Source organism: Scophthalmus maximus, chromosome 3 (assembly GCF_022379125.1).
Source record: "Scophthalmus maximus strain ysfricsl-2021 chromosome 3, ASM2237912v1, whole genome shotgun sequence".
Lineage (NCBI taxonomy): Eukaryota > Metazoa > Chordata > Actinopteri > Pleuronectiformes > Scophthalmidae > Scophthalmus > Scophthalmus maximus.
In genome coordinates this window covers 15,980,797-15,993,922 of record NC_061517.1, presented here as the reverse complement: position 1 = coordinate 15,993,922, position 13,126 = coordinate 15,980,797, and the positions used below count along the sequence as shown (strand labels likewise).

Below are 13,126 nucleotides of genomic sequence, written 5' to 3'. Positions count from 1 at the left end.
TCGGTTGTGTTTAAACGGAAACGAATCAGTACGGATGGAGACTTGAAGTTTCTCTCTGTCCGGGTGAGTCATTTCTGAGAGAGAGAGAGGCGGTTGACGGGAGCGGCCGGAGGACACCGGATGTGTCACCGGAGTGACATCACAAAGGAGCGTCGCCGCAACACGAGAACCACGAACCCGAGAGCCTCCTGTCGCCATCGGCATCACCGTCCCCATCAGCGGCAGCGGCACCATGTCGGTACCGCCGGGGCGCGAGGCAGCATCCTCCCTCCAGTTAAACAGGTAGGACGTTTTACGCGACGCACGAGACGCACGTGCCCGAGCTGTCGACCGACAACTGCGCGGTTACCGGCCGGCGTCATTGCGCGCGCCTTCCTCTCTCAGCCCAGATAATCCGCTCCGTGACCGGGTTGTTAATGCGTCCGCACTGACGCGGCGTCTCTCTGCCCCGACCACCGTGTTTCATCCGAGGTGGTTTTCATTTGAACTGGTCGATGTAATTAGTTCAGCCCGTGGGCGGACGGTTGGCCGCATGTCGTAACCTGGATGACGACCTCAGCGCGGTGTAACCGCCGGTGTGACGCGCAGAAACTACAAAGGACACGTCAATGTCAGCATCGTTTTACCCAAACTCCAACAAAAGTGTTCTTCCTTGGCGTGTATAGGCATGAATCATTCGGATCCGGTAAATAGTTTGTCCGGTCTGTTTGGTCAAATCCCCTCTTTAGTTGATCCATCCCCGATTTCCCCCCAGAGACAACAATAAGACTATTGAAAGAAAAACAGCCGAGTGAGTGCGACACAGTGGAAGTGACTGGTTCCCATTAAAATAGCTGTAAAAGCAATAAAAAAGCATTATTTCCCAGCAGCTGGCAGGGTCGGTCGTACTCCTGATCTCCTGTAGGTGGAGGTATAAACACCTCTGTCTGCACCGAGCTGCTTCATCATCCAGCTGGATGTTTCAGTAAAGATATTCAGTAAAGAGGAGCAAAGAAACCAGAAGATATTCACATTTAAGGAGCTGAAATCAGAGAATTTTTATTTTATTTTTCCCATAAAAACTTCTTGAACCGATTAATCGATTATCAAAATAGTTGGGGATTGATTTGGTAATCGATTCGTAATCGATTAACTGTTGCAGCTCTAAACTGAAATGGTTTCCATTTGGACTCTAAAGGATTTGGAGCTGAGGTCTTTGCTGGCAACTAGACTGTAATTGACTATACAAAGGTATGATTATGTCAATCATGATTCAGTTAACTGAACATTTACACAGGGAAAATCGTGTGAGTCAAGCAGGACTCGAGGCTCACGCTCAGTCGAGAACTACATGAGCAGTCAAATCTTTACAACGTAATACACTTTATGGCACAAAAAAAGCCCTTGGAGTCTTCAAGTTATCACTGACACATGATCACAAACTCAAATATCAGAGCATTTTTCATCAGTAGAATCTTCTGTCAAGGTCTCTGCTGAAGATGGTGTTTGCCAAGGTTTTAGATAATCAAACACAATACACAAAGCAGCAAGTGGCACCAGAAGTGCTTCAAAGTACGACACTGGCAGCTTTAATAATAGGTGTAGTCTTGTGCGTGCCTGTTGAGTGTAAGACCTACGGCGGAGACGATTGGATTGTTAGTACTTGCCAACAAATGGGACGATTTACATTCAAGCTTGCTCATGTTATTGGTTGCAAGTTGTCTAAAATGCATATAAAATCACAAACAATGCGGCCGCTGGAGTTGATGTCTTTTAACAATTAAACGAGGGCTGTATCCGTCTGTCCAAACACAGCAAGGCGTTTGTGTGTTAAGTTGGTGTACATGCACTAGTGTGTGTTTAAAACATACCTGTCTTACCCGGTAATGTAAGAATTGCCTGGCTAAAATACAGTTCAAAGCCCAGTGTTATGATAAGAAAAATCCCCTCCACCCCAGTTAGATCTGTGTTCTTACTCGTCGGGCTCCGGACAGAAATGACACCGAGATATACTTTACAGAAGCTACTCCACAGTTTTCACCGCTGTTGTTCTCCACGCAGGTAAAACTTGCTGTTTTCATGTTTGTTTGAGCAACAAGAGGTTCATTCGAATTTATGCATTTGTTCGTGGTAACGCTTTATGTTTTCAGTCAGTTGTAAGCTGTATCATTCTGGTGTCGTTGCTCCGGAGGTCACTAACCAATGGATTAGAAATAACGTGAGAAGAAAACAAACAAGTCAACTATGAATCTTTCAACAGCCAATCTGATACATTCATGCGACTGAAAGTCTGCACATCATGACCTGTTAAGAAAATCTGTATATTCTAGATATGTAATTATTCAAAGGACAAATGCACTGTGTACATTGAAATATTTTCTACTCAAACTACTTAAACACGTGCCTCTAGTAATTCATACCGCAGTGAAAAATTACTTTTTTCAGTTGACTGTAAAGCTGCACGTACAGTATGGGGAATTCTAAGTTTACAGTTACACTGAAAAGGACTGTTATCCTACATATGTATTTTATAAAAGTTCCCCATCCTTCATTTGAAAGTGGATATATGATCTGGATTTTAAAAACTGTTGGACTTGGACCAAGGGATTAAATCAATTCTGGAAAACACCGTTACAACGTTTTGCTTCTTTCAGTTCCTCTTCTTCAACCACAAAGATTTAGGTGCTGGTTAGTTTTTTTTGCCCCCACTAGCTTCTTTGTCTGTCTGCCACCCACGGGAGCCTTCAACAGTTTTTCTGGAATATCATCCAGTTAGGTCTTGAGGCGTTGAATAACTGGTTTGTTTGTCATCTCGGTCTGGCATTTCAACTGCTGCTCTGGATTTCTAAGCTGTTCTTGAAGCAAAATCCCAGGGGGATCTCAGATTTTCAATTTTCCTATCCTGCCCGTCAGATATGTGGCACACAAAAGCGCAGCGTGATGACGACATATTTTCCTCGGTCACCTGTTGCGTCAGTGGGTGTGTTGTGATCCAGTCTGACCAGTTGTCATTATGAAGGCGTAGTCAACAGTAAAACCTGCCAAAATCCCAGAAGCTGTGAATGCTGAGCTCAAACAGGAGGGAAGTAGGTTAGAGGCTAAGCCTGCGAGTCAGTCAGAGTGCAGAGATGCGTTGCTTTAGACCTCGGAGGTTAGTGGATGAGGTGGATAAGACGGCAGCAGTGGTGGAGAGACGTCAAGCGAGTCAAAGCCAGCAAGTCAGCAGAGATGTCAGGGAAGGTGGGGAGGGCTCCAAGTATCAACTCAGCAGGTAGTTCATCTCTCTCTCTCTCTCTCACACACACACACACATGCAAACACTGAGGGATGCTGAATATACGGGATGCTTTGTTTTTTTCCACCTACTTTGTGTTTTTCAAAAACCTGAATTCTTTCGACCAATACTTGAAAAACTACCAATACCCACTCTGTTGAACTTTCAAAATTGTTGTTCAGTGTGTCAGGGTGGTGTTGATTGAACACTGATATCGTCATAGATATTTAAAAAAAAAAAAGTCCTTTATGCAAGACATTCTTCAAGCGTATTAAATAAAAGGGCTGCAACACTTCTGACAATAGGTTTCTCAACATAAGCATTTTTATGTGCTATAGTATTACATGTCTACATTGGAATCTAGTTTTGTAATTGTAAAAAGAATTCCCAGACGTCTCAATGCAACTCTGACTCAGATGGTTTTCTGTACTCGTGTCACTCATCCAAACAAGGAACATTTATCACATACCTGTAAATACGTACTCCCCGATTCCCATCAATAGTCAGATCTCAGTGCAACTGTGCATACTTGTGTTCGCAGCCTCCGAGAATGTGAGCAGATCAGATTGTAAATGGTAAGACTAGTTTAACCCACATGCTGAAGAATAGGAAACAACTGATGCACATGTCAGAGATAATGATGCTGAGTGTTAACAGTATCTACAAGCTCATCACAGCAGCCATGCTCCTGTACGGTCGTGCTTTTGTCAACAAAACGTCTCAGATGATTTCATCATGCAGCCTTTTACACATTAAAGCCTGCTTCAACTAAATATTGGCCTCATAAATCAACACAGTCAAGCAAATTGAATATGCCGTGTGATTGAAATGTAGTTTTTAACTGCCCAGTAATTGAAACCTCACCACCATATGCACATTTTATCTAGCCATTTATCCATCTCCAACCTTCCATCAGCAAGACTCTCTCAAGGTTGTGACTCAACTCTGTCTTAAAAAAAAAAGACAGCGTGTCAGAAGAACTCCTATTACACAACATGCTAACATCATATTGATCACATACAGTCATTGGTAATGCACCTTCTTTTTTACTGCAGGATCATGCGGCCGGATGACGCCAACATCATGGGCACCGTCCACGGCGGCACTATCCTCAAGATGATCGAGGAAGCCGGTTGTGTCATCGGCACACGACACTGCAACACACAGAACGGGGTGAGCGACTACAACAAGGGTCACCGCCATGAAGGGAAGAAAAAAGGCTCAAATATAACGCACACTGTAGTCTGCATTGTAGAAATTAACTCCTCAATTATGATCGCTTAGATTACTCATATCAACCTCTTTTTTTAAAATCGAAAAAAATGGGAAATTTCGGCTAAAGTGATCTTAGAATAATCTTGACAGGAAAAATGTTTCTTCAATTGTGTCCAATCCAGCATATGACGGGTCATTACTTTGCATGAAGGGATTGGAGCTGACGCGCTTTTATAGAACCGCTGCTTCAGAGAACATAAACTGTTTATTAACGCAGGTTGTCCAGTTTGTGATGGTGGTCTTCCAAGTTCGAAAACCTTGACAAGTTTCCACAGTTCAGCTTATTTCACTAAATAGCATAAATCATCTTTTAAATATAATGTTTCCACATTTTATGGCTTCAGTAATGTTATTTGCATTCAGCATCTCGTCCCACACATCGTTTTGCCTCGACCACGTGAACTTTAACCGACTTTAGTTATTTGATCGTCATCTTGCCTGCTGCAACATTCTGATCATGTTCTGCTGGTGCCCCACGTGTCACTGATCAGATAAGACATGGAGACAAACACATTCATGGACACAAAGTACCTTTGCTTCATAAAGTCACATGAAACTTAAAAAAAAATAAAAATAAAGAATGAAAATGAATTCAGGTTAGTCTCCTTAAAATCATCTAAAACATTAAAGTCAAACTCATTTCAGTTAAGTTATGCCACATCACACCCGTAACCACCAGGAAAAAGACTATTGTGTTTCTTCACACTAAGCCATTGTATTGTCTGTTATTTCACACCAAGAACTGAGATTCCTTTGTCCTCACATATTTTGTTAGTGCACCATGGATTTATCTTTTACAGACATCATGGTTCCTTTAAACTTATCTGAGCTTATCTTGAATATTCCAGTCAAACGTTGGTGAATAAGATTGTTTCTTCACCTGGCTTTGCACATACTTATGTTTAATGAAGTTAAAGCAGGGAAAATTGTCAGTGTTTGAAATTGTAAATATCCTCCATAGGCCTCTTAGGGTTCACCTGAGATTGCATGGCACTGATTTTGATGCTTTCTTCTACCTGGTATAAAAAAAACCCATCTTTAATCTCAGTAGGACTAGATTTTTCATTTGATTTCTTACCGAACACTATGAAATTACTCCATTTTACTAAGGTCGGACTGACATTGTAAATCAGTACTAGTGACTCTGTGATCTTATTTCTAGGATTTTAAATTTTCGGTTTTCAAACCTGATTCTAAAGCTGGTGCTTCCCTCAACAGTAGAAGGTGATCGAAGTCATTTTATACCAAATGGCATCTTTAAAAAACTCATTTTTTTCTTTAGTGTTTTGAATTTGTGCGTGCCATTTGTCCCAATTTTTGAGGTTGGCTGTTTCTCCTCCTCAGGAACACTGTTTGGCAGCTCTGGTTCGGGTGGAGAAGACGGAGTTCCTGACCCCTATGTTCATCGGCGAGGTTGCCCACGTCACGGCCGAGATCACGTACACCTCTGAGCACTCGCTGGAGGTGCAGGTCAAGGTCATGGCTGAGAACGTCCTCACAGGTGACTCATTTTGACATGTGATACTTTTAGAGCAGGCACGTACCACACAGTAAAGAGCAGGTATTGCTTTAACTATCTGATAATAAACCAGAAATACCCATTTCCCTCTTTCCTGGAGCGTAGACCGTAGAGATGATGGGGAAAGGTAGAGCTAGATGGAGGAATGACATGCAACTAAAGTCCTCAGCCAGACTCCAACATGGTACATCAGGCTACACAGTCACCATTAGAGACCCCCAGGCATCGGCCCTGTGTCATCTCCTACGTGTTTACAATGACTGTTCTGACCCTGCTGCACACACTGGAGTATGTTATCACATTTGACCACATTTGTTGGTCAGACTCTAGGTTGTCAGGGGACCTACTCCAGCTCTTCAATGTGATGCACACAATTTGATCAAAAACTATCAAATGGTCTGTATTGGGCTGGATGTATTTTAGTTTTTTATTTTAACTGGTCATATTAGCTACTATGTGCTGTTTTTATTTTTAGGAAAAAAAAACAATTGGATCCAAATGCTTGATATTTCACTAGCAGGACGTTTGATTTGGAGAAAAACACATGACCTCAATGTGATGTTCTAACATTTGAACAGTAGAGGGCAGCACAAGATCAGCAATGCAGCTCGTAGAAGCATGAAAGATTAAAAAGACTGCTCACAGGAGTTGCTGCATTTTGAGCTGAGACAGGGGAATAGAAACTCAGAGCCATGTTGGTTTCTGTTTTTAGAATGTTTTCCAAGTGATGCAGTCTTTAATTGTTGTAGATTATCAAGATCTGTGCACATTTACGTTGTACGCTGTTCACACAAGAGCATGTACACACAAAAGCATGTACACACATGCAGGCATAAACTCACGCACGCACGCACACACACACACACACACATACACACATTCCCTTGAGTAAAGACACAGGAGGATCACATTGGGCTGACCTAGCGTTGTCTCTGAACCGTTAAACCTTTAAATGCCAGTAGAAAGCGATTCTCAGACTGTCTGAAACAAACCAAATGTCATGTGCTGACCAAACTGCAACTGCATGAGTTCATGTCAAGGTGGGAGAGATGCTGTACACACCAATCAATGCACGTAGAGACACGCATTCAACATATCACTGAAATGCTGGTTCTAAATGAATTCAAGCAAAATCCGTTTGCAATTTTTTTGAGATGTAAAAGAGCAAATCTCACCGGACTGCATGCTTTGTGTTATTTTTGTTTTTTCAATGAATTTGTAATGAGGTGTGGCATCAAAGAAACATGTTCATCTTTCATTTGAAGAGATTAAGGATAGAGACACACAGAGAAAGAGACAGACAGAATGAGGGAGACCGGAGTGACACAGAAAGACAAATGGGAGGAGAGAAGCAGGCAGAAATATCAATGGGAAAAATGATAGCTGAGGGCATGAAAGAGGAAGCAAGACTGAGAGTACAGAAGAGACGGAAAGAAGGATGAAGGAAAGGAGGTGTGAGAAGTATCCCCTAGACAGCCGTTGCCCTAGCAACAGGCTTATACTGGTTGGTTGGCTGGTTGCTGGGCTGCAAGCAGGTTGACGGAGGCGGAGGCAGTGATATGAGATGACAGGTGGAGTGCAGCATATGTACATACAGGCATCTTTACAGACAGCCCGCCAGAGTGCATGGCCCCACCAGGAAGGACCCCAGTCAGGAAGAGAGCTCACGGGCAGAACACAATCATTTGTCAGTGTTACAAACAGTCTGTCCTGCAAACCCTCTGTATTTTACCAAGACATACTATTCCTTTTTCTTTTGAAAGTAAATTACCATACATCTCTGCATACTAGCATTGATGTCAAACAGGGATTATTCACCATTTTGTTCGAAAGTAAAATGAAAAATATGCCAGATTATTTGGCAGAAAAAATGACACACGGTTTCAGTTTTAATTGTAAGACTTAAAACATAAAACCTTTCAGGTTCTTCTCATGACGTTTACAAGAGCGCAGCTGTGCACATGTAAGCTTGAAAAAAAAAAAAGGAGGAGTAGAGCGTTGTGAAGTCAAGGTGCAGGTTCACCGTCGGGGCAGTGTGGGTGTAATGTAGATAAGCAGCTCAAGCTCGTGTCGAGAGCGGGCACCTGGGTGAGTTCCTCTGGGATGCTAAACTTTCCTGTTTAGCTCTCCGGAGGCTGCCTGGGCCCAACACAAACCCACCTGTGATGGGATTTGCTCACTTAAAAGCCGTATATATATATACACACACACACACACACACACACACACACACACTATGAACTCTCCCGTTCCCCTTATTTTAGATTTATTAGCATATTTCAAAGTACAACAAATATTTCATGTGTCCCACTCTAAGAAAATTCATTAGAATACCCTTTTTTCCAGGACAGTCTAGAGTGCGCAGATGAGTTTATCACAGGCAGCCTTGACATTAAAGGAGAGCCAGAGGAGGCTGCAGCTTGGTCATCTATTAATTCATAGCTGTAGGATGTAGGTCATGTGTTGTAAAATGTATGTTTGTGCGCATTTGAGTTGACACAGTGGTGATCCTTGTAAACTCATGGATGTCTGTGTTTTTATGGATTTCCTTTTATCTAAGCCTCAGTAGGATTGTCTTATGCACAGATCGTGTTAATTAATGGCTGAGCAGACGTCTTGGTTTTAGATGTGGATTCATACAGGAGCTCATTCATATGTCAATGACTGAGAAATAGAGCAAGTTTTCCTCTTTGCACCTTTCATTTTGATACAAATTTGTGTGTCTGCATGGTGTAACAGAGTATGATTATGCACTGTGGGTGTGCGCATCTGTACTGTACTGTGTGTGTGTGTGTTTTCATCAGTGTTTGGCCCTTAACAGGTTCCTGCAGGGCCGAGGGGGAAGAGAAGATAACGGGAGCAGACATTATTTGCTTCTGTCATGTCGGCTTAGCGTCAGGCCTCACACACAGTGGCCCAGTCAGATACAAACACCAAGTGGATGTACCTGCACACATGCTCGGACACGACGCACGCACGCACGCACCCGACTCATTGACACACGCGGTTGTGTAGGGACGACCTGCGTGCGTACAGAGCCTGATCCGCACATGCTGACACATTCTGCATAGGAAAAGTCAAACATCTACGCAGTCTCACACCCGCACAGATGCACAATGAACACACGCACGCACACACACTTCACTTCCTTCCTTCAAGTAGAAGTCTCACACTGAGGCAGGACTGGCAGGGTTTTACATGTTCCTGGCTGCATTTGTGCCCAGGCTAAAGAGTGATGGATGATTTGGACAGGAACACAGTGGAATACATTTTACTGTTTGGTTGTAGACTAGAAGATGCAGTTGGTGTTTACATTTTTGTGCATGATTTTGCACATATGAGGTTGCATGCAAGTGCAGCCATGCATGTTTTTGCAGCTTTATTGATATGTAAATGTGCATGCTTCTTGTATACTGTGACACTTTGTACATTACACTCTGTGTGCATGTATCTTCATTTTTCACGTGTGTGTGCATGCGTGTTTCAGGGGAGGAGGCAAGCAGCCAGGTTCCACAGTCAGTCAGGCAGCATCTCGTCAGGCAGTCCTCAGTCACGGCCCCCCAGGGGAAGGCTGCCTACTGTGGGCACGAGCCGTGATGATTGTCCCCGCTGGGGGGGATTGCACATGCGCACTAATATAATACACATGCGCACTTACTCACTCACACACACACACACACACACACACACACACACACACACACACACACACACACACACAGACCAACACATCAACACACACAGATTTGCATTTACCCATGTATGTACAAAAAATGCATGTAAAAACACGTACATACAGTATCTAGAAGACATGAATACACACAGAGCCAACGTGATGCACATAGATACACTTAAGAGAGTTGCATGTGTTGAAGGGTACACACACACACACACACACACACACACAAGCACACACACACAAGCACCAAGAGCTGCACATACGAAACTGCAACACGGAGAAAAAACACTGGACATGAATGTATGAATAGAGCAGGGCTCAAGCACAAAGAATCCAACAAACGAACACAAGCATAATTTCCCACAGAGGTAATAATGCTTGTAACGCATGCACACTCAGGCACGCATTTGCATAAACACGGCATAGACAAATCTTGCCTCTTCAACGCGCGCACGCGCACACACACACACACACACACACACACACACACACACAGAGCTGAGAGCAATGCATTATGGGTTGAGGCTTAAAATAAGCATGACAGTTCCTTCCATGATCCTGGTGGGTCACAACTCTACATACTGAAACAGTGTTGTGGGAATATACACACACCTTTTATGATAATTAAAAACTTATTAAAAAAGTGATGTTTTAGGCTTGTATTGAACTCTACAGCTTATTGCTCTTGGACAAGATTATTCATGCTCCTTTATGATTCAGTCAGTGAGATCTGAAATGAGATGGGATTCTTATGATGTAAAATCAAATCTAAACTTAAACACCACAGAAAAGAACACGAGTCTGTATGAGGCCCACTCGACTTTTGGAGCAGAGAAATATTTCCTGAGGGCAAATCTCAGGTCTGTAACAGGACAGACAACAGTGCTCTCATACATTATATAGTATTCATTTTGCTGACATTTTTGGATTTAATTTGAGAGGAGAATAGCTGACAATATCAATATACCTCAGAGTCTCATAGACTAAAAATATACCATAATGTTTAAATCGAGTGTTATTGGATATTCTTTTTTCTGTCGGAGAGCTTCTCCTGGCATGATTTCATTTATTCCTATATGGCTGCAATATCCCTCAGAGCAACAGTAATGTAGTTAAAACTAATGGAGCCTTGGCTCAGCGCAGTGGAAAATGTGGTTTTGATCGTGGGGATCAAGCACCAAGAATGAATCCCTGAGCCTGGAACATGCTGTTCAAGAAGGAGAAAAGAGAACAAGGCAGGGTTTTTCTGCTCGGAGGAAGAATGAAGGGAAGCGGGCAAGAGACAAAGAGGAGGGGTGAACGAGTAAGAGGCCGCAATAAATCAAGTGCGACTGCTCGAGACGAAAGAAACGGACGAGGTACAGGAAGAGATTGGAGGAAAAGAGAGGAGAAAGAACATCAAGATTAGATATTAAAGAAAATCTTGGGAGTAGAGCAGCCTGGGACTTGGGACCATTAAGAGTATTTGAGAACAGAAAATGGGCTATTGGGAAATTTAAAAAATGATATGAAGTCATGATTGAGGCCTTACAACAGGGTGGACAGAATGCTGAATAGGCAGGACATTCTGGAGGGACAATTCCTCTTCTTGAGCACCCGAGTGAATCGTCAAATGCTCTAATTCATAATGAAATATTGCGTAGCTTTGTGAGCGAGAGTGTTGGGGGGATTCTTCTGCTTATCGTGTAGTTAAAAAAAAAGAAAAAAAGAAGCTTATTCTGCCCTTGTGACTGCTGGCGCCGTTTGTGCTGTAGCTAATTCCTGATTTGCTGGGTTTTTCCATAAGGCAGTAATCAGATGAGAGACAAACGTTTTGGGGGCAGACACATTGACACTGCTGCTTACGCTAAAGTGATTTCTGTTTGCTGACATTATTCTCCATTAAAATAAGCTTAGTGTGGTTAGTGTTAGTCGGACTGTCTGCAGCGCAATATCCTTTTGCTCACGTGCACGTCTCCTTCCTGCAGGTTCATGCACTCAATAGATAGATAGATAGATAGGTATTTTATTCATCCCAAGCTGGGAAATTCCGGTGTAGCAGCAGGACGTTTCACACAGCACACATTCAAAATATATACAATATATATTCAAATAAATGTAAAATATAAAATTGCAAAAAATATAGAGACTAAGAATAGTAAAATTTAAAGAATTTACATGATGTATTAACAGTGGAAATAGTGCAAATGTACCGGGATTTATGTTTACTGTTTAGCTGTAGCTAATTCCTGATGCGCTGCTGCAGATCGGTAACACAGTCATGTTCCACCAATACCCCCAATAAGAAGTACCTGCCGTGTTTTCGTTTTATTCAGCCTTTAGCCAGAGTGTAGAGATCTGACTGAGCACATTTGCGGGGCTTGTGTTCAGTGTGGACGCAGCCAAAAATGTATTCTCATCCCATTCCCTAATTCATTAATGCTAACTAAGTAAGCCAGCTGTACTTCCTGCTAGTTGAGACCCCTCCTTTGTAGCTGGATTCTGTTCTCTGCCACCACCGGGAAATCAATATACAATAAACATATTTCTCAGTATCGAAAGATAAACAGAAATTTAGGTAAATTTCATCGTGTGACAGTGTGAAGGCGCATGTTGTGACTGTAGTCTGCTTCAAGCTTGTTTCGCCTTAACAACTTGGGTGATCCTTCAAAGTGAATGTGCTGTGACGGTGAGACACGGGCGCAGGCGATAACGCGGTCAAACATTGACATTGTCCTCGTTTGATACTGAGGGATTTCAAATTCAAAGGCAGCTCCCTCGTTACATTCTGGTCAAAGAGGTCATCAGTCTGACTGGGAACGGTTCATAGCTGGCCGGTTCAATCCAGTGCTTCACCCTCAAGTCTTTGTCTCTCTCTCTCCTTCCCTCTCACCCCTCCTCTTCCTCCCTCCATCCAAAACACAGTTCACTTAAAAGGTCCAGCAGGAGCTAATAATAGACCGGAGTCACTCGGTCTTGGTAGAGTCAAGGATATGTAAATATGCCTCCCTTTCTCCTGTGGGCAACTTCCTGCTTGCTGGCAAGGGCGGGAGCCAATGAAAGGAGGAGGAGGAGAGAAGTGTGGTCGGCATGGCAACCTAGTCTGCTTGGTTTTAACTTGGGTGTAAAATGCAAATGTTATTCCCTGAGCGTAGCCTGCCATAAGCCACTGCGCTCTCACTTTTCAAACCTCCACCTCCAAGTGTCCCACTTTTATGTCCATGTTCATTCAGTGTCTATGTATATAACACAAGTATGTCGATTAAAAATATGGACAAATCAACAGACTATTTTTCCGATTAGAGTTTCAGTATTTTGATTTCGAAGCATCAAATAAATTCATCTAAATGTCATCCATCCCACTAAAACTAACCAGCCCAGTTAATTAGATGCGAGTGAAAGCCTTCAACACTTGCAGACG

The 13,126-nt window shown here is 42.8% G+C and overlaps 1 protein-coding gene across 3 annotated transcripts in view; it reads left to right on the top strand.

Moving 5' to 3' along the window:
- Positions 1–10: 10 nt before the first annotated feature.
- acot7 (acyl-CoA thioesterase 7) overlaps positions 11–13,126 on the top strand; it is a 41,833-nt gene continuing 28,717 nt past the window's right edge. Inside the window, exons 1-3 of one of the 3 annotated variants that reach the window (XM_035644464.2) lie at positions 11–282; positions 4,309–4,426; positions 5,873–6,029. In XM_035644464.2, the coding sequence (XP_035500357.1) occupies positions 233–282; positions 4,309–4,426; positions 5,873–6,029 (325 nt within the window). In that variant the 5' untranslated portion in view covers positions 11–232. Of the gene's footprint in view, positions 283–3,021; positions 3,251–4,308; positions 4,427–5,872; positions 6,030–13,126 lie in introns of those variants that run through there. The other 2 variants (XM_035644465.2, XM_035644463.2) reach the window with 2 other exon arrangements.